Raw genomic sequence first — 27,021 nt, forward strand, 5'->3', positions numbered from 1 at the left:
AAAAAAAAAGGTCATAAAACCAGGCCTCTTCAAGTCAATTAAATAGATTCTAATGTCAAAAATAAAATCACTGTCAAATCATAAGCTAAGGTAAGATGGCACTTCAAAAAGGCAAATGTTTTGAATGTCTGGTCATTAAGTAAGATTTTCCAAAACTAAAGCCATTGATGCTTCTTCCTCAATCCCCATCCAATCCCACACCTACCTATTTTTCCACACAGGTATCATTGATCAAACTGAATCCACAGTAAACTAAACAAAGTACTCATGATGATATCCTTGACCCTGTCCTGTTCAACATGATTATCAATGACCTGAAGATACAAATGACAAACCAGGTTTGCAAATGGAATAAAAAAAATCTGCAAATAGTACAGAGTGAGAAAATGACAGCTAATGATCACTGCTTTATCATTCCCTCCCTATCATCTTCTCTTTTGCCTAAGTCAGCATTTCTCAAAATGTTCTCTGCTGAACCCTGAAAACAAGACCTGAAAAATGGCTTCCCAAGTTTATAACAGTTGGAAAATTCTACATTTTCTTTCTTTAAAAGCACATCAAAGGTTCTGAAAAGTACTGTAATAGATTTCTGTCTTGGTTTAATTTAATGTTTCCCAAACATTTACTCATGAAATATTCTCATACAGTAATTATTAACTGAGGATGGCCAAAAGTTAAGTCCTAAATCATGCTCAAACTTACTATGGTTAAAAAAAAAAAAAAAAAAGGCTCAGTTCCCCTGAGCTACTATTGCCTCACCATACTTCTGTCAACTATTAAACTTAAAAAAAAAAAACAAAACAAAACAAAAAAAAACTTGATACTTACTTCCTGCCTCCTGTTTCTTCATCACCCACTTACTTTTTTCATCACTCAAACTCTGGCTTCAGCTTAGTGCTCTACTGAAAACATTCTTATGACATGAATGACTAATACACAACTGGCAAAACAGGGCCTTGTTTCCTCAATCCCTGAGAAAGTCATATAGGAATACTCACCTTTCTTGACCCCTCTCTTCCCTCAGCTTCCATACACTGCATTGCACCATCTCAGACTACAGCAATGTTCTCTGGTTCCTCTTTCCAATCTTTAAATTCTCAGACCAACTCTTACTTCTCCCTTGAATAAACTGTCCACAGTTTGAACTAATTCCACACCAACTCCTTGCTTTGAACCCACATTTTCAATGGGCTTTTAACTTACTCTTATTACTCATCTCCAAGGACTACATCACTCCAACTGAACTCATCAATTTCCCCACTAAACCTTTTCTTCTTCCTATCTTGATTCCCACTAATGGAATCACCATTTATAGGGGAGCGGGGTAGAGGGTGGAGAGCAGAGTCAGCCACTTTCTCTTCAGCAATCACACAATCTGAGTATGAATATGAATATACCTTGGTTAGAGTATCTACCACAGTGAACTTGACACCACTCTTCTCCAGATCCATCAATCAGCTCTACTAAGATACAGAGGAAATTCAACACACTCGAAAAAATGGCCGAATCTTTTTAATCAACACGATCAAAGCCTCTGAATCACACCCAACTCATGGCTCATTATTCAAACTCCAATACCATATCAAGTTCTCTCATCTCTCTTTAAAATCAATATTAACTTTTTTCCCCTCATCAGAATTAAATGAAACCCCAAACCTATGCTACAAGCATCTCCTAACTGGACACTAAGTATGCCTCAGAACACTCTTTCTAAAATGCTACTCTAACCATATCACTTCCTGGCTCACATACCTCCAGTGGTTTTCCAATAGTTTCAGAATACAGTACAAACCTTTGGCATGCTACCACTGTCTTCCAGGTTTGGATTTTATCTTTCCATCCTTATCTTCTCTATTCCCTATCTTCCACAGCCAGTGTGCCAAATCTAGCCCATTTGCCTGTTTTTGTAAAGTTTTATCAGAACAGTCAAGCTGGGTGCAGTGGTGCACACCTGTAATCCCAGCAACCTGGAAGGATGAGGCAGGAGGGTCACAAGTTGGAGGCCACCCTCAGTGACTTGGCAAGACCCTGTCTCAAAATAAAAAATAAAAAGGGCTGGGGATGTAACTCAATGGTACAGCAACTCTGGGTTCAGTACCAAGTACCAAAACAAAAAACAAAAACAACAACAAAACACAGTCATGCTCATTCACTTATGTATTATCTAAGGGTCCCTTTGTGCTACAATGGAAGAGTTGAATAGTTATACAGAGACAAAATAGCCTGCAAAGCCTAGAATATTTACTATTTAGCTTCTTACAAAAAAAGATATACTAACCTTTGTTCTCACAGATAACTGGCTATTCCCTGAAAATGGTCTGAATTTTCCACCTCCTTTTATTTGTTCATGCCATTCTCATCTCTTGAAAGGACTTTTCCTTGCATTCCCCATTAATTGTATACCTTGTTTAAGAAGAGCTTAAATAATACCTTTTTTCTAGAAAATTTGCCTGATCCCAAAGGTGAACTTCTCTGTGCTCCCAATGTGATATCTGCACCTCTCCTTCACATTTACCACATTATACCTAATTTTGCAATGACTGTCATAAATATATTTCTACTTCTTTTTTTTTTAAAGATTTATTTATTTATTTATTTATTTATTTATTTATTTATATGTGGTGCTGAGGATCGAACCCAGGGCCTCATGCATGCAAGGCAAACGCTCTACCACTGAGCCACAACCCCAGCCCCTATATTTCTACTTCTATATTGTAAATCATCACAATCATCTGCAACCCCACAGAGCATAACAGCACCTTGCTTTATAACTGTTTGCTGAATTGAAATGAACTCTTAGAAGTTCAACTACTGGGTTAAAACCGGTAAGAACAAACATAGTAGGGTGCTGTTCTTATAGCTGATATGGAGGCCTCCATATCTATCTGCACTCAAGAGAATGATACAGAGCAAAGGTTTCTGAGCACTGTTAACATTTTGGGCCAGGAACTTCTTTATTGCATGGAACTGTTCTATGCACTGTAAAATGTTCAACATCATCATTAGCCTCTATCCATTAGATTCCAGGGTACCTCCCCAGTGAATCAAAAATGTCTCCAGATATTACCAAATGTATCCCAGGTGGCAAAACTACCCCAGTTGAGAACCACTATTTCACAGCTTTCCAAGTACAAGCTAACAGTTAAGATTTTGTTGCCAATAATATAGACTACACAGTAACCATAGTATAAGGTCCAGATTAAGAGATAAGAGCCATAGAGGATTCAATGCTAGTTGACTCACACTCTGGATTTTAAAAGGACTTTGGAAAACTGGAGTTCATTCAATTAAAGGTGACAAGGCCAATGACAAACTGGGGGAAAATGTTGCAAGAGGGATATATTTAACTAAATGGAAGTGGTTAGCCTGAACAAGAGATGAAGAGAAACCCATGATCTTTACATGATCTAACTGGCTGTCCTGAGACAGGAAGATTATTCAGGAAGGCAGACCTAGAACTAGTCTGCAGCACCTGCAAGAAGGCAGATTTTGGTTCTATATTCTAACAATCAAAGTGGCCAGCACAAGTACTGGGCTGAGCTGTGAAAGACCGCACTTTTGTCATTCTGGAAGTGTGAAGCACAAACCAATGAATCGATGTCAGAGATTTCTACATAGGGCAGGAGGTAGGACAAAACGGTCTCTCTAAGGTTCCTTCTAGCTCTGAGATTCTAAATCTAGACAAGGAAAAGCCAAATACCATGAATAAGCTATATGTATAAGCCACATGTAATTTCAAGAACTTAATTATGGCAAAAAAAATATATTTTCTTAAATAATTTACTGTATTTCTTCATGGTATCATCTTACATTTAGCACCCAGCACTACAACTATCAGTGATCTATTTATTTAAATTAATAGTTTCTGAATAAAGTTTAGTTTTTTTTTAACCATACATATATATATATATATATATATATATATATTTTTTTTTTTTAATGGCACTGAGACTTGAACCCATGGCACTTTACCTCTAAGCTACATCCCCATTTGTGTTTGAGATAGGTTCTTGCTAAGTTGCAGAGGCTAGACTTGAACTTGCATTCCTCTTGCCTAAGCCTCCAGTGTTGCCAGAATTATAGACATGAGCCACTGAGACCAGCTTAGTACCTTTAAACCATATCTTTTATTCCACTTATCATCACCACTAGTACAAATTGTAAAAAAAATGCTTTACAATTTTCAAAGCATCCTGACATTCATTACCTCACATTACCTAGGTATAAACATGACAACTTTGTTTAGGTAACCTACTCTCATTTGCTGTCTTGTCTGAATTTCTAATGTAATTAAGCTAGCCTTTATTATTCATTAAACATTCTCTAAGTTAATAAAGCATATTCCAGTAGATACTCATCTCCAAAACATACCATTTATAAACAACCCAGAGATGAGCCAAATCTAGTTAACGCACTATCAGATATGCCAAATTTAGTTATTCTATCATGTGAAACATGGATTTACTTCAGTAAAATTTTTATTTTATTTATGATTTGGGAAAGAAAATTTGAAATATTATTATTTAGTATTCCTAAATTTCAATGTAACTATACAATCCAAAAGTTCTAGGAAGCAGACAGAACAAACATGAGGCATATTGTTGAAAGGCAAAACCATTACAGGCTCTAAGCCCAGGGTCTCCTTTACTCCCCTGTTAAAACTGCCAACAAGAGTTGTGTAAGGAGTTGCCCCAAAGCCAAAATGGGCCCTCACCCACTGCTTTACTTACTTCTTTACGTTTTGTTTCCGGACATTCCGACTGTAGAGTAAGGGTTGCACCTTCAATATTTCTTGGCATGGGTGTGGAACCAGGGTTTATAGTCAAATGAATTTGATCTGGTGAGATAATGTGTTGCACATAACCCTGGGACATTGCTTCCTGATCTATTAGGTGGAAGCCCTCTTCACCCCCTACTAAAAAAGGCAAGTGTTCTCCACACTGTCCATCGTCATCTTCATCTTCCAAAGTGCCAGGGTCCTGCTCAATAAGAACAGTGGTCCTATCATAAACAGTTCCAGATGAGGAAGGCACCAGTCCGTTGGTATCCACAAACCTGAGCATCTTGTCATCGGGGGTCAGGTCATCTTCCTCTGCCTCAAAGAAGATGATGTTGTCGTCTGGACTGTGTTCCCCCATGGTTCAGTCGTATTCAGCCCAATTGTGAGAAATGGAAAGATAATGAGCTTTCTGCAACAGACAAAACCAGAGTTAGAGCCACACCACAAAATCTTCCTTCTATCATCCTCAGCAACCTTAGGGCTCATTTTTCCTCTCATTTAAAGAGCAAATCAAAGCAAATGAAAAAATCATCTTCCTTGGAAATAAGTTCTAAAATTTTAACTTAAGACAGCCAAGTCATTTTTTATGGAAAGCAATAGTTTACCCCCCTCAGAATTGAAGGAATAGTAGCAGAGTTCATGCGACCTCCTAAGTGTGCTTTTTTGTCAAGCAATTTGAAGACTGTTCAAAATACCTAAAGAAGCAAACAGTGGCTGCTTCAGTGGCTGCGTGGCTATAAATCTTAAAGTAAGGAATTCCCCACTCAATATCCCCCAAATCACACCTTGAGGCACTTCAGGGCCTCATGTAGTCTATGGTGGAAAGAGCAAGGACCTATTTATTCAGCAACAGATCCCAGCTTTGCCCTTACTACTTGCGTAACTTTTCAGTGCTCATTTTTCTTATGTGTAAGATGGAACTAGTAATTTCTGTTCTCTCAAAGTTATTATGAGAAATAAAACAGATAATGTATGTAAAGCACAATACCTGACAAATAGTAGAGGAACAAGTGAGAATTCCTCCCCTCCTTCCTAGAACAAGTGTTTCAGCTTCTGGATGGAAGGGCTAAACCCCAAAAAGGCACATCTAATGAAGATCACTTTAATTATTTATCTCACAAGACAATAAGGTATGAACCAGAAGATATGCTTGGATAGTGGGCGCTCTGCTGGGAGGGAATGTACTTAGCATATTACATGACACTTCTTGGAGTTCAAGAAATGTCATTTAAATGAATAAAAGACATGCAGATATTCTCTCTTAAAAAGACAGTGTCTCCTGGGAAGACACGCTCTCTTGGTGAAAATATCAAATCTGAAGCTTTCATGGACTGGAATAGTGATTCTTCCTTCACCGGCAAACACACAGGTTCTATAAATGTGGGTTCCGCAGGCAGAACAGAGAATTTTAAAATAATCAGTACATCACTTAGTTTTCAGTCCGGCTTTGCACTTTATCGTTCTCTTCTGCTGAGGGTTAGAAAGTGAGCCTTTACGTAGTGAGGCGACCGGGAGAGGTAGTTACCAGAGACAGGTCAAGGGATCTAATCCGGGAGGAACCGGCCCGACCCCTTGCTTACGCAACCCCATAGATGCACGTTTCGTTTCATCTGAGAGAAGAGATAAGAGTTCCCAGGGACCCAGTGGACTGCCCAGCACCTTTGGCGGCAAAGCGGAAACCAACTGTCCGGGACAAACAAGACACACAGCTTTGAGGGTAGCCAAAGAGGAGTGCGAACGGAGCACCCTTGAGAGAAAGCTGAGAAAGGGAAGCTGTCTGGGATAGCCCCCAGTCCAGGACTACACGGAAAAACCCCAAGACAAGCGGGGGGCTCCCAGCCGGACGAAGAGGGGCAGGGTCCGGGTCTCCATGGAAACAGGAAAGGGGGGCTGGATACCCATCCCCATGGAAACCGAGAAGGGGTGGGGTCCTTACGGCGAGCGGACGGGTCTCTACTGGGAACTGCTTCAGGAGGAAGCCTAGGTCCCCTGCCCCCCGAATAGTCCCAGCCATAGCCGAGTCCAGTTTCGCCTTTTACCTCCGCGGCTCCCGGCAACAGCGGCGGCAGCAGCTTCTCCCCTCCCCAGCGGCACCATGATTGCCCCCACCTTCCCCTAACGTCACTTCCGCTTCCGCTTTCCGGAGGAAGGAGGGGACAGCGGCTCCGCCCCTCTCAGGCGCTGTACTTCAGCGGCCCGAGGGCCGAGCCTGAGCTTCCAATTGGCGGGCGGGGGGCGGGGGGCGGGGGGCGGGGGGCGGGGCGGCGCGCAGCGGACGTCGCCCGGGCTTGGAGCTAGTGCGGCGCCTGGAGGCGCTGAGGGCTTTAAGCCGGCGGTTCGCGGCGTAAGGGAAGTGGGCGACGCCAACCGCGAATCCCAAGTTTCCTCAGCTCAGCTCGCGACACTACTGCAGGAGCCCTAGTTTGCCGTCAGATTCCGGACTCGGGCCCTCAAGGGACGAGCCTGCGGTGTTCTTGGACTTCCTCTACGGCGCCAGCGTCCGATTACCCAGCTACGTTAACAGGGCCAGAGGGTCCCAGAAAGGAGCAGACCCAAGGGACAGAGCTAGGAGTATTCCAGAAACAGCCAGAGGGAACGCTGCCCCTTCTTCCCTTCTCACAAGCTTTCACGAGACGCCCAGTTTCCTGCCTGCTCCCACTCCTGCCCAGGCTGGCAGTCCCAACTTTCCTCCTCAGGGGATTTTCGTGCCTGGACCAGTCAACGCCACCTACTGGCCACTCCTTTTCTTATTCATCTTACTGGCTCGTCTCTAATTCACAGAATTACCAAGAAGTTATAGCATTTCAGTGCCCAAGAAGCGATTTTGCAAGTGCTTCTGTGATGCGCCTGTCCTTTCTAAATGCCTGTAAGATCTAGATGTGAGATCTTCCCAGAAGTCACTGCCTGTTTTTCCCATGAGCTACTTCTCTAGGATATTCAGAGTGGGACAACTCCTAGACACTAGATCAGGGGCCAAGGAGTTCAGGCCATGGCTGTACTATCTTGCTTGAAAAATGTGCGCAGTGACTGTTATCCACCAGACTGCAAGACATGTCTTTAGCCCCTGATAAGCTGTTTCAATGCTTAAGCCATAAGGGTCCAGCCACCATCAAGACAGAAAAGCATAACACAACCACCACTGTTTAAAAATGTTTATCATTAAAATATATTACAAATATGAGAGGGATTATGCTCATATACAATTTGGAGGACTTGCTGGCCTAGAAAATTCCACCTGTTTCACCAGAAAACCCAGTTCTTCAGTGTTTCTACTTTTAAGCCACTGTATTGCCCTCAGAAGCTGAGTGGCCAGTCTCAGAATTATTGAACTATATCCGAGTAGGAAAAGGATAGAAGTTCCATATGTATTTTCACATGTCCTCAGACTAGGCAACCGAAGGATCTCAGGAGGCTAAACCTTGTTTATCCAGGAGCATCCACCTACATTCTTAATGTCCATTTCATTGTCTTTTCAGGACTTCAAAAATTTGTTCAAATATCTGATCATGAGGAGCTCAGTCTAGGCTACAGGGAAGGAATTGACTGTGCCCTGGAGGCAGGCTGAATGAGCAAAAGTACAAAATTTTTTTTAAACAAAAAAACAAAAAAAATAGAGATCTATTTGTGTTAAATAACTTAAGTTGAACATCAAACGTCAGTTTTATTATTGTGGATTTCTCTCATGTCTTCACAGCTCAACACTGAGTGTGCTGATCAATGATGGCACAGGTGAGGGGAGATCTAGGCTCAGGAGCTGCCATTCTTGCTTGCAGATGACCTCAAATGTTTTTAAGGGATCTCTTGAGCTGCAACAGGTGGAGCTGGAAATTGGCTACCCTGGGTAAAATAAGGAATGAGACAGAAAGGCTCAGAGTGGGTGGCATAGGAACTGGTGAATAAACTCTTGTGCCTTCTTTTTCTCTGTTATTTCAGGCTTTTGGTGTTGAGCTGGGTTTCGAAGCAGTAAGCTGCCAAATATGCTAGCTGCATGAAAAAACACAGAAAATAAATGATTAGCAAAATAAGGACTATATATTCTTATGTTGTTAGGAGTGGGGAGGGGTACCCAAAAGCAGTCTTTGCTTAAAAAAAATTATTTGAATATAAACTTTGGCCAAAACTTGAAATTTTAATTCTACTGTACTTTGGAACTTTCTCAATCTCTTTTCTTCACAGTGAATCCTCAGTTTGCAGAGATGCCACAGACATTTGGTCACTTACCTAGAATTTTCTCATCCAAATGATTTTTTGCTGAATTTTTCAGCAATTCTTGCAAAAACGCCATCAAGTAGTTGAAGACATTTTTGTGGAATGTGGGAAGAGTAGAAATAACCTGAAAGAGGAAGAGTTCGAATTTGTCATTTTGTTCATTCAATTATTTGTCAAGTTGGTGACTGTACTCCAAGAACTGAGTATGTGATCCATGAATGTGCATAAGACTATGCACAGAAAAACAATCCCTTACCACTTGGCATAAGTCCAAAAAAGAGCACCACTTGGCATAAGTACCAAAAAAGAGCACAAGTCAAACTCTACATGAATTTAGAGGTCAGATTTCTAACTTCATGCTCTCAGGGAGAATAAAAAGGAATAAAAGATATTTTGTTGGGTCCTGAATATAAGACAAAATTGGATTTGTAGAGGTAAGGACTAGGGAATGTGGGATAGAAAAAAATGTTAAAAAAAAAAAAAAAGGAAAACAGAAGGTAAGCTGAGAGAACACTTGATGTGTCAATCTTGGAAGGAGCATAACCATTTTAACAGGAGCAGTTGTTCAGGCTAGAATTCAATGAAAAGCTATCTATACATCAGACTCAGCTGGGGAATTTGTATAAAATAGATATCAAAAGACACATTGATTCAGTGGATGTGGGGTCATGCTCTGGAACTTATGTTACTGGCCAGTTTTCTAGATTATTCTGTCAATACCTGTTGTACACTGAACCGTAAAACGGTTCAGTGTACAACAGGTATTGAAAGTCTTGAATATTTAAGAAAATAATTGACAGTGGAGAACCAAGTATGACTTTTTTTTTTTAGAGAGAGTGAGAGAGGAGAGAGAGAGAGAATTTTTTTTTTTTTTGAATTTTAATATTTTTTTATTTTTTAGTTATCAGCAGACACAACATCTTTGTTGGTATGTGGTGCTGAGGATCGAACCCGGGCCGCATGCATGCCAGGTGAGCGCGCTACCGCTTGAACCACATCCCCAGCCCGAGAGAGAATTTTTAATATTTATTTTTTAGTTCTCAGCGGACACAACATCTTTGTTTGTATGTGGTGCTGAGGATCGAACCCGGGCCGCACGCATGCCAGGCAAGCGCGCTACCGCTTGAGCCACATCCCCAGCCCCCTTTTTTTTTTTTTTTTTAGCTTACAAATAATAGGACTTTATTCCCCAGAGTTCTAGAGACTGAGAAGTCCAAAATCAAGATACTGGCAGATTCAGTGTTGAGTGAGGGTCTGTTTCCTGACTCGTAGATGGTGCTTTCTCACTGTGTTCTCGCATTTTGGGATGGACTAGCTAGCTCTCAGTACTCTTCTTTTGTCAGGACACCAATTCCAATCATATTGCTGCCCATGTGATTTAATCATTTTCCCAAAGCCCAGTTTTCTAATACCATCATCTCCATGTTTAGGATTTCCACATAAGAATTGGATGGGGACACAAATATTCACATCATGACACTTTTCTACTGATTTTGTTATTTCTTTTTTTAATACTTATTTTTTAGTTCTAGTTGGACACAATACCTTTATTTATTATTTTTATGGTGCTGAGGATTGAACCCTGAGCCCTGCATGTGCTAGGCAAGCACTCTACCACTGAGCCACAACCCCAGCCCTGATTTTGTTATTTCAATGTTATAGTATTTAGTATACAAAGGTTTAAATTGTTAAATATTCATTACAGAATATTATTTTTAAAACTAGAAAATTAATCAGTATGTGGCATTTAATGATTTTTGCCTTAATTCTATTTTGTATACTGCTAATCATTTTTTTAATTTATATATGACAGCAGAATGCATTACAATTCTTATTACACATATAGAGCACAATTTTTCATATCCTTGGTTGTATACAAAGTATATTCACACCAATTTGTGTCTTTTTACATGTACTTTGGATAATGATCATCATATTACACATCATTTCTAACCCCATACCCCCTCCCTTCCCTTCCAACCCATCTGCCCTATCTAGAATTCATCTATTCCCCCCATGCTCCCTCTCCCTATCCTACTATGAATCAGCCTCCTTATATCAAAGAAAACATTCGGCATTTGGTTTTTGGGGACTGGCTAACTTCACTTAGCATTATCTTCTCTAACTCATCCATTTACCTGCAAATGCCATGATTTTATTCTCTTTTATTGCTGAGTAATATTTCATTGTGTATACATGCCACATTCCAAATGTGATTTTTTAATGTATATTTTTAGTTGTAGATGGACAGAATACCTTTATTTTATTTATTTATTTTTATGTGGTGCTGAGGAGCAAACCCAGTGGCTCACATGTGAATTACAACCCCAACCCCTCTAATTTTTTTTTTTTTTACCAACATAAGGAGAACTTTAGAATACTGTATGCTTTGGATGACAGTATGCAAAACAAGTCAGCAGAGGGAGAGCCTGAATGCAGGGAACTGAACCCAGGTAGGCAGAATGAGAAAGGAAGATAGAGGATGAGTGATAGATCAATGGATCCAGGCATGTGGGAGGCAAGGAGAAAGAGGAGTCAGAAATGACTTAGGTTTCGGGACCGAGTCACTGAAATTAAGGGTGATGCTATTTAAAAAAAAAAAGGACTCAAGAGGAAGAACAGGTTTGAGAAGGAAGACATGGTACTGAGTTTCTAAGACTTCAGCGAGTATGCCCACTTTGTTCATCAGGCCTCATTGCCTAGGGCTAGCAACATGTGTATGCTGGTGCTCAGTGCTTCCCCTTACCTGTTTGCTTGCTGTGTAATTGCCAGAACACTCCAAGCAGTTATGGTAGGCACTGTAACAGATGACAGGCTCTGGCAGGCTCTCCAGGAAAAGCAGCAAGGCTTCAGCTACAGAATGATTGCTAGCAGCTTTTGGCCCATTGTTAAGGAACAGGTAATGATGTTGCCCATGGTTAGCAGAAGGCCCAGGGCCAGCACATGCTAGAAGTACATGCTAGCACTGCCTCATCAGGCTTTCTGTTCAGAGCTAGGATGCCAGCCTGACATCTGGAAGGGGCCACACCGTCAAGTGAGCCAGGCCTTCCTAATTTCCTGCTATATTGGTTGCTTAAGGTTGTAAAACTTTTCTAGGCAAACTTTGAGAAAGAAAAATATGATGGTTGAGGACCCAGATTCAGACTATAAACCTTAAAAAATATCCCTACCCTTTTCTCACCGTTCTCACTCATTTTCACACATACACACATATGCACAGATCTCAACATCTGAAGGATACAGAGATTATCAATCATTCCAGTATCCAGACAGTCCCTGATATGTTCAAATTCTGATCTCAGGCCTGGCTGCTGAAATAGATCTTCCTGCAAGAAGGAAGAAAGTCACAGGACAATTACTTTCTCAGAAAATCAAAGTACAAAAAGGAGCAGTGTCAAGAGATCTCTGAATCATCCTGGTTGACAATATGATTTAGGTTGCTGTGGCTAATTCATCTTCTCAGACATGGTTGTGCAATAGGTCTTTAGGCATCTATTATAAACTATGGGTAGGGCACACTATCCAAGACAAGATCCAAGTAGCTGTTTCCTGCCTTGTTCTGAAGGGATTAAGGGGGAAGTGGGGACACACTGAAAAAAATATATCATCTGTAAGATGGATAAAGCTAAAAAGGTACCTCAGAAAACTGAACCAACAAGATTATAGCAATAAAGGTTATTTCCAGTAGTTTCAGGATACTTTACATTCATGTTTTATAAACTGATTTAACATTATATAACTGTGATAAAAGTAACAGTATTAAATGTATTGCTCAAAAGTTACATTTAAAAGTACTCCCGAGGTAGACTAGCAAAGTACTCAAAAATGTAACTTCTACAGCCATATTCCTAACCCTGCCTATTAATCAGCCTGGGGACCTTAACTAATTTATTCACTTTCTGGGCATCTGTCTCCTCATCTGAGAACTATTACAAGAATTCAATGAGGCAATGAAGCGAAACACTGAGAACAGTGTTTGGTATATTGCAACACTCAAATGTGAGGTGAAAACAGAACATCATAAGAATGTATGTTGCTGGACTAGGGATGTAGCTTAGTGGTAAAGTTTGGCTTAATATGTATGAGGCCCTGGCTTTGGTCTCCAAAACTGCCAAAAAAAAAAAAAATGTTGTGGGATTACAATTTGTGTAGGTTTCTGTGGAACCTATATAGACAGGTCAGTCAAACTGACCAATTGACCCCATGAAGCTTGCCCAAGTTCGTCTAGAAATCAGGCCTCCAGATTCATGGGGGTTCCATTTGGTCCTCTGTCTCTGCCTGGACTTTCAATAATTTAGCGCATCCCATTCCAAGAAGCTGGTGAAATTTCCCACAAACGAGACATCCCAGAAGGCCTTCATATGGCTTTGTTGCTGGAGGACCCTAGAGACCTAGGAAAGGAACATGCTGTGCTGGGAGATTGTTCAGTACAAGGCTGCTTCCACTGGGGTAATCAAGTACTATGTGTAATCGCACCAGGATGCAAAACATGGCACAAAACCTCTCACTCATTCCCTGGGGGAAGAACAGCTCTTCACAAGTTTCTTGCATTTCCATGCAAGAAGTTCTTGGATTTAATGGTCTTCCTCAAGGCAGTCTGACTTCAAATCAGGTCTGACTGCTTAGCCACACCCTACCTGCTGGATAGCATTTCGGTATAGGTAATCCACCATCATCCAGAGCTCTTTGGGGATTTCCATGGGTTTCTCTATCCGGCTTCCATCATCTTCAGTCTGCACTGGCATCAGAGTCTGAAATTAAAGAAAAATCATGACAAGGGGACCTACAATGGAACTCTGCAAGGCTGGCTTTGGTAGAATGCACAATATGGGGACAGCAAACCCATGGAAGAGGGAAGTATTTCAAATGCCTTTAACCAAACACTACACAGGCAAAAATGAAATCAGGTGGGACAAAAGGTGGCTTCTGAAAATTGGGAGAGGATTATAGCAAGCAGTTTCAATGAATCAGGTGAAAATATGCACCATTTTCTTAGGTAAAAATCATGCCTGTAGTATTTCACTGTTAGAACCAGAAAGACAGTGTGGTCTGGTGAGGAAAGAGCACACACTTGGGAGTCCAAAAATCTGAGTCCAAGGTCCAGGTCCACTGTTGACTCACCATGTGACCTGTGACAAATCACTCTCTTTGATTGGATCTCTGTTTTCATCTATATAATGGAGAGGATAATTCAAGAGTCCCTAAATAAAAAAAATGCATTGGGAAAAGAAAGCATACATATTACCATAAATCTGCCCCAAACTAGTTCACTTGCATTAGAATTCTCTCCATAAGAGCCTTTTAGATCTCAGCAAATTTAGTTTAGGATGCTAATCTACCAGGTAATGATTTTTTTAAAAATGAATAAGATCATGGGTCAGGGAACTTCCATTATCTTAGGATTTATTTCTCTAATATACTGTTAAATACTGAATGTTTAACCCCTACCCCCAATTCATATGTTGAATCCTAATCACCAATGTGATCATATTTGGAGGTAGGATTTGGGAATGTGGTTAAGTATTTGGGACTGTGCGGCTATGAAGGGGATTAGTGTCCTACAGGAGATCTGAGAAATCTCCCTCACATCCTGTGCCATGTGAGGACTCCATGAGAAGATGGCTCTCTATGAATCAGGAAGTGGCCTTCACCAAACACAAAATCTGTCGGTGTCTTTATTTTTGGACCTCTCAGCTTCCAGAATGTAAGATGTAAATTTCTGTTGTTGACAGGCCACCCATTCTAGGGTGTTCTGTTAGAGTAGCCTGAATAGGCTGAGAAATCTCCTAGATGTAAAAAACTCAAAAACACAGCCACATTTTGCAGCTTTTCCCACCTAGAGATGGAGTCTTTCCCTGCCCCTAGAATCTGGGATGGCTTCACATCTTGCTCTGGCCCATAAAATATGGCAGAATTGGTATTATGTGAGTTTGGAGCTAATACCACCAAACCCCTTATACATTCTGCTCTCGTGCTTTGGTCACCATGTGTAGAAGCCTGAGTTAGCCCACTGAATGACGAGAGGCCATGTGGAGAGAGGGGCCCAGAGAGCAGCCAACACCAAGACCTGGGAGGGAGGCCACATTAGCAGCCAACCCTCTGACCATCACAGGTGCCTCCTGATTACGATGGCCAGGCGAGTCTAGGCAAAACCAGGAGAAAAACCAATGACTCACTGTTGTTTTAATTTGGGGGTGGCTTGATGCACAAAAATATGTAACTGACACACTAAGCAAGCTCTAGAAGGCTGAAGAAGTCTTAATTCCCTAGGCAAGTGGGCATTGGAACACCCTGTTTGGCTTGGCTGCACCACACAGTTCTAGATGTTTCCTTGTAGCATGTTACTCACCAGCTCACTAACAGTTTCCAATGGCAGGTCCAAGATTGGCTCCCTCATGTAGCACAGTGTATGAATGGGGGACCCGAAACAGCTGGGCAGGTAGTTCCCAGACACAGACAAAAAGTAATCTTTTCCCCCTTCCAAGTGCAAAACCAGAATGTCCTCAATTTTGTCTTCACCTGAGTTGAGTTTTGTAGCTGTGGTCTTATTTACAAAGAGTTCCAACTCAATCTCAATATCAGAATCTGCAGAAATATTGAAAAAAGAATAATGTTGGCTAAGGAAAGGCCAAGAGGAAAGGGTGGGGAGAGATAGGGAGAAAAGAGTAAGGCATAAAGAATTAGGAAAAGGAAATAAAAGGTATCAACCAACAACCAGTAAATATGTGCTCAGAACTCAGGAGACACTAGAATAGAAGTTCATAGTCCAACTGGAAATAGGAAAACAAACAAAAGCATTTGAATAGACAAATGCTAAAAAACTCAAGTACTGAATAACACCTATAAATCAACAAGAAGGCATGAATAAAAGAACCTTCCCTGAGTCAGCTAAGATGAAGACACCTGATCCAGTAGAAATGTGATGCAGTTATCAGCCTATAAATTGTCCACAAAGCACCCTTAATCTTTCTTAAAATCCCAGCCACTTGCAGGGTGCAAAGGAGAAGTCATTTGAGAACCAGAATAAATTTCTGGATTACTACCCCATTATCTTTCTCCTTGAGAGCAAATCATTGGGAGTTAATGACACCAAGACAGACAGGGGAAACGGCTCCTTGGCAGAGCAGCATCTTCTTTACAGTAATCCAATATCTACTCTGAGAAATTATGAAACCTGTGCCTGGCTGAAAATATTTTTAAAACTAAACACATGCTCCTTGTCACTTTATATTTTATTTATGGATGACTTCAGGAATTGGGTTTAAAATAAAATTTTCACTCAGAAGCAAAAAGCTTATTTTAGGAAAATGAGCAAAAATAGGGTAGGGCATTCCCCAAACCAAAAACCAGGAACCTAGAAGAGAAACTTTACCTGGCAGGAGGAATCCTTTGTTGGGGTTGGCATTCAGCCACTGCTTACAGAAAGAGTGTTCCCCAGGCTTGTTGATGAATTCAAACTGACAGGGTACTTGTCCATTATGAATTGTAAAGGACTCTACTTGCAATTGCATGTATTTCACATTCTGAAAACAGAACTGAGAACAAGAACCCAACAAGTCAGAACCAGTGCCCTCTCCCTGGCCACCTGCCTGGCCAACCCAACTACACAATCCTTACCCTGAGAAGAAAATAAAGGACCATCTCTTTTCAATGTCTCTGCATTAGGTATTTACCTCAGAAGACACAGCTACCACTAAAGATCAGTTATTTGTGTTTAACCCAAAACTCTAAAATCTCAAGGATGTACATGTAAATTTACATGTAAACTTCCCAAAGGAATCAAAGTTATATCTTCTATATCCATATCCATTTCCAAAATATGCTTCAAAAATTCCACCCATTAATATGAAGCTCAAGTTCACCCTTCTAAGTAGGTGGACATCTATAGCGTTAAACATACCTTTACCATAGCCTCCATTTGATTGTGTGGTTTGGTCAACTTTGAAAGACCTATACTGCAGTCTTTTCATGAAAAACCTTTAGATCTAATTGGACTTCCCTACTGCCCATCACTTTTCTATGTAAAAACAAAAAAAATTCAGAATTGATTTAATCTTAAAGCATCAGTAGAAAGACAATTCCATTGCAAGAACACACATGAGTTATTCTAAAATCAAACAACGCACATTTGGGATCATCTTCTGCTTTAGAAGATGAGGACATGAATATATCCTAAGCCAACAAACCTCTCTCTTCTCACTAGCATCATCGGCCTTGCTTTATCTAGAAACAGCCTCTCTAGGAAGTCTAGAGTCTAACAGCCTCCAGAAATTCTAAGCTTTAGTAGAAAAGGGAGATTCAAGTACTAGCAATAGAAAAGCCCATTACTAATATTTTTAACATGTCTTTCCTACCTCTCGCTTAGAGAGAGAGACAGACGGAATGTTGGCATTTTCCATCTTATCCAGGGAGCGAACAATTTCCTCCAGAGTCTTCCGGTACAGTTCTTCATTTATGACCTTCACCTAGAAGGGAAACATCAGAAACTAAGTACCAAGGCTTCTACCCACTTCCTCTTTTTTGGTATAGAGGGCATTCACAGCATTGAGAAACAGCAGTAGATAACTAAATAAATTTAGTTTATTAACAAAGAACCTAATTAGCAATAGTCTTAGAAGGATCCTTAAGCTGTGGTAAAAAGTCACCTGCTTCCTGAATAGCAGAAAGAAAACACAGGAGTAAAAGTTAATTAATTAGCAGCTAATTCTGTCACATCTGGCCCCTGGCGGAAAGAGGTTCAGTGCCTAGGTCTATGTTGCTTGCTGCCACCCTCAGGCTAGCAGTGGGAAACTTTTCTAGAGCTCTGATTTAAAGCAGTGTTTCTCAGGCTTTTTTTTTTTTTTAATATTTATTTATGTTTTAGGTGGAGATGGACACAACACAATGCCTTTATTTTTATGTGGTGTTGAGGATCAAGCCTGGGTCCCGCCTGTGCGAGGCGAGCGCTCTACCACTGAGCCACAATCCCAGCCCTCTCAGGCTTTTTTAAACCCATGTTCTATCAGCCAGGAAGATTTTTGTCAGGCTCTTTCTTCTGCATTTTGAATTATAATTTTTTTTCATTTTCCAGTAACAATTAATTATAATATTGACTTTTCTCAAACTATACACATCCTCATAGATTTTGATATGCTTCTGTCCATACCTTGAAAATTGGTAATAAAAGCATCTCAGAAATCACTGATGGATAAATATCAATAGACATTTCTATGAAATGAAAACATGTTTGAGTTGGGCATGGTGCTACATACCTGCAATCTCAGCAACTTGGAAGGCTGAGGAAGGAGGATCACAAGTTTGAAACCAGCCATAGCAACTTAGTAGGACTCTCAGCAACTTACAGAGAGACCCTCTCTCAAAAAATAAAAAGGGATGGGGATGTAGTTCAGTGGTAAAGTGCCCCTAGGTTCAGTCCCTAGTGTGTATAAATAAATAAAATAAAATTTTAAAATCACAAATTTTTTTCTCTTTCGAGATGGGGGTCTTATTATGTTGTCCATGCTGGCCTTGAACCCCTGGGCTCAAGCAATCCTCCTGCCTTAACCTCCCAAGCAGCTGTGACTATAGGCACATTCCACTGTGCCCAGCTAAAATACAATTTTCTAATAAAATATAATTTTCTAATGTCATTTCCTTCTATAGAAATACTTACACATACACAAAAATATATGTGAAGGATGTTCACTACAGCACTGCATATAATAGCAAAGCTTTGACAAAAACTTAAATGATCATTGATGCATTATGGTTCACCTACACTATGGAATAGTTTTCAACCTTTAAAATGATGAGGTAGCTCTGCTTGTACTGATATGGAAAGACTGTCTTAAGATATATGGGGGAGATGTTCTCAGAACAATATGTACAATGTGAACTCTTTTCCCAAAAGAAAGAGAAAAATAAAAATATCCTGTTTGTTTTATAAGAATACTGATAGACTCATTTGTAAATGAATAAAGAAAGGTCTGGAATAATACAGTCCAAAAAGCAAATCTTCCAAGTATGTGGACATACACAGAATGATACCAAAACAATTATTAAACTAAGACAAATTTTAAAAGGTACATCCTCATATTAAGGGTGGTGGTAGAGAACAAAAAGACAAAACATAATCCTGATATGAAAAAATTCCCTACAGAAAGATTATAACAGGCATCAACTGCCCACCTACCCCAATGTCAAATATAGAGCTGACAGGCTTGTGGTCACTGGTTTTCAGGGCCATGTGGCTCTGGTAACTCAGCTGAATGATGTTCTTCCCTTTCCAGAGGACCCGGTCACACCAGGCAGGAGCACGACACTTCTCACTGAAATGCAAAGTCCACGCTGGGGAAACTCACAGCAACTACAGCAGGGTCCACTGCCTGGCTAGTGCTCTGGCTCAGGCAGGGAACAATGAGGCAAAGACTTTGTATCTATGTGCCTAGTGATCTAAGTCAGCAGAACAAGTTGGGCCCACCAAGAAATAACATGTATCCAAATAACAGGGTTATTATCCAAAGCAATTATGAAAGCTCAAAGTCCAACACAGTTCAGACTGATTCTCTGCTCTTCATCTTCCTGTGAGGATTAGGAGAGTGTAAAAAGGTGATATGAGAGTAGGCCTAACCTTCAAGGACAGTGGTTAAGGGGACAGGCTGAACTCGTACTGCCTGGGTTCAAGTCCTGCCTCCACCACTTGCCTGTTTGGTAGGCTTTTTGATTTCTCTATGCCTCAACTCCAATCTCATATAATACCTACCTCAACAGGTTGTTGAGATGATTAAATGAGATAATAACGTGTCTCAAATAGTGTGTGGCACACAGTAAACACTAATAAAAAGATTCTAAGTACTGTGTAATGACCAAGAACAAGCTTACTTGGAGTCATCTCATCACCCTAAGCTCAGCTGAAAAGTAAATCAGTATCAAGACATTATGGGGCTGGGGTTGTGGCTCAGAGGTAGAGCACTTGCCTAGCATGTGTGCGGCACTGGGTTTGATCCTCAACACCAGATAAAAATATTTAAAAAAAAAAAAAAAAGACTTATTATGGAGCAAAGCTTATGACAGTTAAAAGAAAATATTTGGGAAGGCTGGCTGCTTCATCAACAGATACTGACAGAAAATGTTTGACCAGAGTGGAAAACATGGGGAAAGAGAGGAAATTTATGTCCTTCTTAAGTCCATGAGGGCAAGTGCTTCCCAGAATTCCCAGGTTTCCATTTGTTAAATCCACTAAATTTACCCCTGACCTACCTGGTGTCCCAGTTATCGGAACCGGTGTCATACTTATAGGTAGGTTGGAACGTGAGCTCACCCTCTGTGAAGCCTTCGAAGACAGTCTTTGCAGCAACTTGAATTTTCAGCTACATAAAAGGATGGGAGAAAAAATAGCCTCAGAATAAAGAGTCAAACCTTGAATTAGTAAAGAGGAAATCAATTTGGAATCTAAGCCGTACCTCAAAGGAAAAGGCCCCATAAGATAACTACATTTTGTAAGATTTTTTAATAGAAGCAAGCTGACCATGCACCTCATATACAGTTTTTAAGGATCTTTTATAAGAGCAAACCCGCATCCAAGGGGCATGAGTACCACCTTCCCAAGATGTCCTTAAGAAGACAAGAGACCACTTAGCACAGTTTTTCTCTCCCAAGTATCAAACACTTATCTGTGCAGTACAGTGGCTCCAATTATACAGAGATAAAACTGTGGTATGTGAACTGGGAGAAGCTCTGTGCCTTGGTTTCCCCATCTGTAAATTCTGGGTTTGTAATAGACCCTACTTTATAGGGTCATTAGAAAGATCAACTGTCAATCTAAAACAGTGCCTAACACATGTTGAAAATAGCATCTTTCCTGTTGTATTAATTCTAGGACCTCTTTTGGATCACACTCAGAAGAGAAAAAAAACTACATGTGCTCCTGCCTCTTCCTGGAACAATAAGCTTGGTACTGCATGGACTGGTGGGGGAACTGTCAGCTCTAACGTGGGGGTCAGGGTCGACCACCACTTACCCTCTTCCTGACAGTATTATTCTTTCAAAACACTATTAGGGCTGGGGTTGTAGCTCAGTGGTAGAGCATTTGCCTGGCATGTGTGAGGCATTGGGTTCGATTCTCAGCACCACATATAAATAAATAAAATCAAGGTCCATCAACAACAACAACAACAAAACATTATTAAATAAAAAGCAATAGGAAATAAGAAAACTCTAGGTGTAAAGGCAAGCTCATGGTTCTTGAACAGTACAGATAGACTGTAAAGCATCTGCAGGCAGATAACACACAAAATGGGTGATACTACTTCAGGAAAGAAGTAATAGAAGTCAAGTGGAAATGGGTATCAAATTATAAGGAAAACTGGAATGTTTCAGTCCAGAACACAGAGAGAAATAAACAGACAGATAGGGAACAAACTGGGTGAATGCTGACATGGAGATTAAGTAGAATAAAAGTAATTTACCCAGGAAAAGAGCTGGAAAGGGGAAAAAAATGAGTCGATAAAAAAAGGAAAGACATTTCAGAGTTGGTTCTTTTCCTTTGATAAATCTGTACTGCAGAAGAAAGAGATAATAGAAAGATTTAGATTAATGATAATAACTTTAGTGATTATTAAAAGATGGGGACTCAGGAGACGAAAAAAGAAAAAGAACTTTGAATTCTGACCAATAAACAGGAGTAGCCAGAAGAAAGCGGAGAGAAACAGACTTCTCTTGTCCTGAGAAATGACTAATGCTCTGAGAAAGAAATGCTAAGTCCAATGATGACGGAGAAGAGGTTACAGAACTGGCTCCTGGAGAAGGTGCAGGAAGGCCCTTAGAGCTGTCATTCACACTGGAGAAGTCTGGTAAGGAGGATATAGGGAGTAGGAGGCTCCTTCTAAAAAATTACTGAATCATCTTAAAGATACAAAATATTTTCTTTATAGAAGTTGGGCCCTTCCGTGTCAACTTCAGACCTCTTGAATGAATGGAAGAGAACATGCTTTTGTTCCCAAAGGAGACAAGGTGCCTAGAGGGAAGAGTTGATGGGGAAAACATTTCTGAATAGAGAAGCGCAGATGAAACAAAGAAATGGCTGGACAACATCAGGACCTCAGGACCACCTTCCAAAATAGAAGGAAAAGCCAAGGGTTGGGAAGCTGAGCTTTCCTGTGCCCTTACAGTGGGGAGCAGATGCCTGAAGAGGACATAGGTGGCCATCTGTACCTGATCATATGCATACAAGGTTTGAAAGGCCTTCTCTTCAATGAGTTTTTTCACTTTTTCCACATCCAGTTCTTCTATTCTGTAGTTGAGATCCCCCAGCCACAAGATCACACTGTGAGAACAGAGCACAAAGGTAACAGAGTTTAGGAGGGACTTTAATCTATCCTCTCCAGGGTGCTTCTGACATAAGGCCCCTGAGGCCCAGCCTCTTGGGAGCTGGGTGGGGAAGCGACTTAGCTGTTCCAAAAATTTTTCTCTCTTGCCCTCACATCCAATACCATGTCTAACATGCTGCCTACTCAATTATCTTGATCCAAGTTCATTTTAAACAGCCTTGAGTTCTCCTTGACTTTTTTATTCTTAGATAATTAGAAAGATAGTCTAATGAGATCTAAAAGCAAGGTAAAAATTCACTCCTTTGCTGAGAAGTGTGGAAAAAAAAAGATAAAAAATTGAGAGTCATGCCAATCACCTAGAGACCTCCAAACCAGACTATGCCTTCATGCCACCTCTGCCTCTACGTTGCATCCCAGTCCACAAAACATACTCTCAGCCTTTGCTTCTAGATTGAACTCCTCTGAAACAAAGCTCAATCTTTAGACAGGAGCTTGGATCTTAGCACCACATTACTGGTTGGCTCATTCTGTACTCCTGGACACAGGGTGACAGGTGGTTTATTGTATCTGCTGCTTTGGGAAAAAGCAAACCGAAGGATCCCTGATGATATCACACACCTCATGAAATCCAATACTATTCTATCTGAAGCCAATAAGCATGTCAGAGAATCTGCGCAGCAGTGTACACACATCCAAATAAATGCATCTACATGCTAAGAGCAGACCACAGAAACTCAAACTGCATTCTCACAAACTAGGATGCTGTGGTTCAAGAATGTGAGGAGCTCAGCTGTAAGACATACTCCCTGCTGGGGGTCTCAGGAGAGGCCCTGGAGGAGAAAAGCCATCCTGTTAGTATCTAGAACACCCACAAGCTAGGGACAGCTCCATTGCCATAGGCAAGGTGAGAGGTGTGACTCTGTTTATTCTATGGCAGGCACCAAGGCCCCAGTAGCTTCTTTGTCTTTGTCAAAGAAGTGGCACAAGCTTCCATTGTCCATAAAGTCTGAAATTCTAAGGTTTTGAATTCAGACAAACAGCAAGTTGTAGATATAAACACAATAAAGATAATGAGCAAAAACGAACACAAGATGCTCAAAGCAGCTGCAACTACAGCTTTGTAAAGCTGAACCAAGAGGAAAAAGTTGTGGGAGGCAAACAAGTGTGGTCCAACTCTCATTTACCATGATCTGGAAACAACAGACAGCAAATTCTAAAACACACTTCTAAACACTGTTTGAGATGCTTGCTCTTTGGTTGCTCTCTTCACAGTTTCAGGTCAAGGAAGATCCACACTGACTAAATATTATACTTTTCCTTGGACAAATGACGCTTGAGCATAATTCTAGGGGTCTGTCAGATGGTAATCAGGAAACTAAAAACTTCCAAGAGATATAATCTACAAGTAGCCAAGAGCTGGCAGACAGATACCCCCACTCCAGCAGTCATCTCCCCAGAAAGATACAGCCCACAACTCTGCACATCACACATGACAACTATTTGGAGAAGCTCAGACTCACTCATGCTTGTTGATGGTGAGAGGGGGGAGGCTTGGGTCCACCTGACAAAACTGCATTCGAGAACAAATGTCTTTATAGTCTTGGTTCCTCCTTTCATACTCTTCGGTGTGGGCTGCCAAGTGAGAATTCACAACGCAGATGCTGGTATTGTGCAGCTGGAACCTGATCGCCACGCCTCCTTTGTTACCCTATTAAAAGGATGCCCCAAAATCCAATTCACAACTTAATTGTGTTAGTCATTTCAAGCCACAAACTTTCAAAATTTTTTTTCTTAAATCATTTTCATAATGACCCTGTGAGGTTATTCTATTGAAAACAACTCCATGAAGGCAAAATAACTAGCCAGTCAGTGGGAGCAGAGCTCAGAGCCTGGCTCTCTCAACTGAGTGTTCTATTCTCTTATCACAGGTGAGCCACAGGCTCATCACATGGGGTTCAGCTCTGCAGGAGAACCTAAGAACAGGACTCTAGTACCCTCAAGAAGAGAAGGAAACTGCAAACCTAATATCAGCATCTTAGTCTTCCTTGATAACCCAATGTAATTTCTGTACCATACTTCATGGGTTAAATGGCAGGATCAACCAGAAGCTCTAGCATTGAGTAAATACAGATGAGTGCTATTCAAGAAAATCAGCCAACAATTTACTACTATATGATTTCTTTCTTTCTTTCTTTCTTTCTTTCTTTCTTTCTTTCTTTCTTTCTTTCTTTCTTTCTTTCTTTTTTAATATTTGTTAGTTGTGGATGGACCTTTAATTTATTTATTTATATGTGGTGCTGAGAACTGAACCCAGGGTCTCACACATGCTAAGGCAAATACTCTTCCACTGAACTACAACTCCAGCCCCCTTTTAAAAAAAAAAAATTATATATATACACACACACACACACACACACACACACACACACACACATATACACATATATATACATATACATATTTATTTATTTATTTTAGTTGTAGTTGGACACAATACCTTTATTTTATTTATCTATTTTTATGTAGTGTTGAGGATCAACCCAGTGCCTCACACATGCGAGGAAGTGCTCTATCACTGAGCTACACCTCTAGCCCCCTACCATATGATTTCTAAACAGTCTGCTCAATCCAGCCTTGCTTGAGGGTAAACTCAGCTTGCAAAACTGACACTCTCAAAGTAGGACACATGTGGTCGCTGCATCTCGAGATGCTGAGTTAAAACTTTAGGGGCCAAGGCCCTTATATGTCAGACACAACAATCCCAAACTTACCATCCTTCCCATGATTCCCGTCCCAACAGTCTCAGCTTCCACTTCTGAGATATGCGCTGCATGTTCTTGTTTGACATACAATAGCAGCATAATCCCAACCAGTCGGATAAGCTTCACCTGAAGAATATCCCAGTCATGACATAAGATAGAAGGTGCAAACAGGTATAAATATCCCAAAGGAAAAGGGGTCTCAAAGCTGGCTGAGAATATATCTCCTTCTTCATGTCAGAACACAAGGCATGCTACATGATAACAGGAAGAGCTTGCAAGCACCAAAGCCCTGTGTCTTTCCCACCCAGAGGTATCCCTTGGAGGCCCTGGAACTGAAAACAGCAGCATAATTATGACTGGCTTACAATAAAGATGATGAAAAGGGTGAAAAATTATCTTAGACTTTCCCTATGTGCAGTAACATAAAAGTAAAAGGTCCCTGACTCCTTTCTTACCTTTGCATATCTGGCATCTGGATGAAGACCTTCTGACACAGCTTTAAACCATTCTTCTTCCTTTGGGGTATCATGAAAGAAAAAGGCTTCCTTACTCAAGTCGAGTTCCTGGAATCTATTGGAGAAGCAACAAGTTAATAGAGAAATGCAATATGCAAACATTCTTGAATTGATTTACGTGCATAAGTACTAGCTGTCTAAGCTGAACTGCAGGACCTTCAGGAGGGAAGAAAGATAAACACTTGGAGCCAAAGAACTAAACACCATGGAATTCACCAGGTACTTTTGCAAACATCAGCCCATTTCCTCTTCATGACCCAGACTACGAAGTAGTTTAGCAGCATGCCCATTTTATATCTGCAATCACTAGTTCACACAAGCCCAAGTGGCAAACTGGGATTCAAACCTAGGTCTATGTGAACTCCAAATTCTACTTTTTTCCAATATACAAAACAGCTTCCTTTGCTGCCACTCCCCACTAACAGTACCCAGTACAGTGATGAGAGAAGAGAAAGGGAAAAAAAATAAATGACTATTTGAGTGCATAAGTGCAAACCTGTAATCCCAAATACATAGGAGGCTGAGGCAGGAGAATCTCAAGGGCAAGGCCAGTCTGGGTAACCAAGTGAGATTCTGTCTCAAAAAAGAAAAAGAAAGAGCCAAGAATGTAGCTCAGTGGTGGAGGACACCTGGATTTAATCCCCAGTACTTAAAAAAGAAAAAAAAAGCAGCACACAGTGTCGCATGCCTGTCATCCCAGCAGCTTGGGAGGCTACGACAGGAGGATTGCAAGTTCCTCAGCAACTGCAATGCACTAAGCAACTCAGTGAGACCCTGTCTCTAAGTAAAATACAAAACAGGGCTGGGGATGTGGCTCAGTGGTCCAGTACCCCTGAGTTCAATCCCCAATATCCAAAAAAAAAAAAAAAACTAATCTATGAGACTTAGTTTCCTTCCCTGGCAAAAGGTATTTTTGTTTTGTGACCAAAAGGGTGTTGAATGCCTAAGTAATGAAATTCAGTTCAGGATGCACTGATTTTAACAGAAATCTACACTAAAAATCAAATATGAGCATTTCAATGCCATGCACAGCACTTTGCTGGACCTTTGTGTACAGGAGAAGAACATCAAGCAGAGAAGCAACCATTAAAAGAGCACTCAGTTTTCAATTCCTTCACTGTCCTGAAGACTCAGCTACATGTCCAAGTCCCCATGGCCACAGCTGTACATACATTCTGAGGAAAGAAGAGACATCTAGGAGAGAAGCACTCACCCTACACAGTATACATCTGGGGCCTGGATACCGTGGCTCAGCCAAGGGCGGAGGCATTCTTTAGGGGACTGTCCATTCACATTGTAAGTTCCCACAAAAAACCTGTCATCAAAGAGAATTGATCAGTGACCTGGAAGCACTGAGGAGAGACCAGGGAAAGCATTTATGCTGATTTTACCTAGTTTCAGTCTCTACACAGTGGCATTTTAAGACATAGAAATGTCATATTTAACCA

The 27,021-nt window shown here is 40.8% G+C and overlaps 2 protein-coding genes and 1 non-coding gene across 10 annotated transcripts in view; all 3 read right to left on the reverse strand.

Annotated features, from left to right (window-relative positions):
- The window catches only part of Mtf1 (metal regulatory transcription factor 1), a 46,006-nt gene extending 39,088 nt beyond the window's left edge, over nucleotides 1-6,918 (reverse strand). For both annotated transcript variants that reach the window (XM_005317840.5, XM_040288392.2), the window contains exons 1-2: nucleotides 6,820-6,918; nucleotides 4,731-5,189 (exon numbers count right to left, since the gene is read on the reverse strand). In XM_005317840.5, coding sequence (XP_005317897.2) covers nucleotides 4,731-5,138 — 408 coding nt within the window. In that variant the 5' untranslated portion in view covers nucleotides 5,139-5,189; nucleotides 6,820-6,918. The remainder of the gene's footprint in view (nucleotides 1-4,730; nucleotides 5,190-6,819) is intronic.
- On the reverse strand, nucleotides 2,617-2,689 carry Trnaa-ugc (transfer RNA alanine (anticodon UGC)). The gene has a single exon. It is a non-coding gene; the product is annotated as a tRNA-Ala (tRNA).
- Nucleotides 6,919-7,917: 999 nt separating the features above from the next.
- The window catches only part of Inpp5b (inositol polyphosphate-5-phosphatase B), a 55,353-nt gene continuing 36,249 nt past the window's right edge, over nucleotides 7,918-27,021 (reverse strand). For 5 of the 7 annotated variants that reach the window (XM_078025944.1, XM_040288393.1, XM_021735671.3 and 2 more), the window contains 15 exons: nucleotides 26,787-26,888; nucleotides 25,514-25,628; nucleotides 25,068-25,184; nucleotides 23,817-24,004; nucleotides 22,181-22,292; nucleotides 20,228-20,337; nucleotides 19,161-19,296; nucleotides 17,344-17,454; nucleotides 16,362-16,524; nucleotides 15,339-15,574; nucleotides 13,627-13,740; nucleotides 12,231-12,315; nucleotides 11,736-11,863; nucleotides 9,002-9,113; nucleotides 7,918-8,764 (listed from right to left, as the gene is read on the reverse strand). In XM_078025944.1, coding sequence (XP_077882070.1) covers nucleotides 8,649-8,764; nucleotides 9,002-9,113; nucleotides 11,736-11,863; nucleotides 12,231-12,315; nucleotides 13,627-13,740; nucleotides 15,339-15,574; nucleotides 16,362-16,524; nucleotides 17,344-17,454; nucleotides 19,161-19,296; nucleotides 20,228-20,337; nucleotides 22,181-22,292; nucleotides 23,817-24,004; nucleotides 25,068-25,184; nucleotides 25,514-25,628; nucleotides 26,787-26,888 — 1,945 coding nt within the window. In that variant the 3' untranslated portion in view covers nucleotides 7,918-8,648. The remainder of the gene's footprint in view (nucleotides 8,765-9,001; nucleotides 9,114-11,735; nucleotides 11,864-12,230; nucleotides 12,316-13,626; nucleotides 13,741-15,338; nucleotides 15,575-16,361; nucleotides 16,525-17,343; nucleotides 17,455-19,160; nucleotides 19,297-20,227; nucleotides 20,338-22,180; nucleotides 22,293-23,816; nucleotides 24,005-25,067; nucleotides 25,185-25,513; nucleotides 25,629-26,786; nucleotides 26,889-27,021) is intronic. The other 2 variants (XM_078025943.1, XM_078025942.1) reach the window with 2 other exon arrangements.

The sequence above is a fragment of the Ictidomys tridecemlineatus genome, chromosome 11 (assembly GCF_052094955.1).
Source record: "Ictidomys tridecemlineatus isolate mIctTri1 chromosome 11, mIctTri1.hap1, whole genome shotgun sequence".
Classification (NCBI taxonomy): Eukaryota; Metazoa; Chordata; class Mammalia; order Rodentia; family Sciuridae; genus Ictidomys; species Ictidomys tridecemlineatus.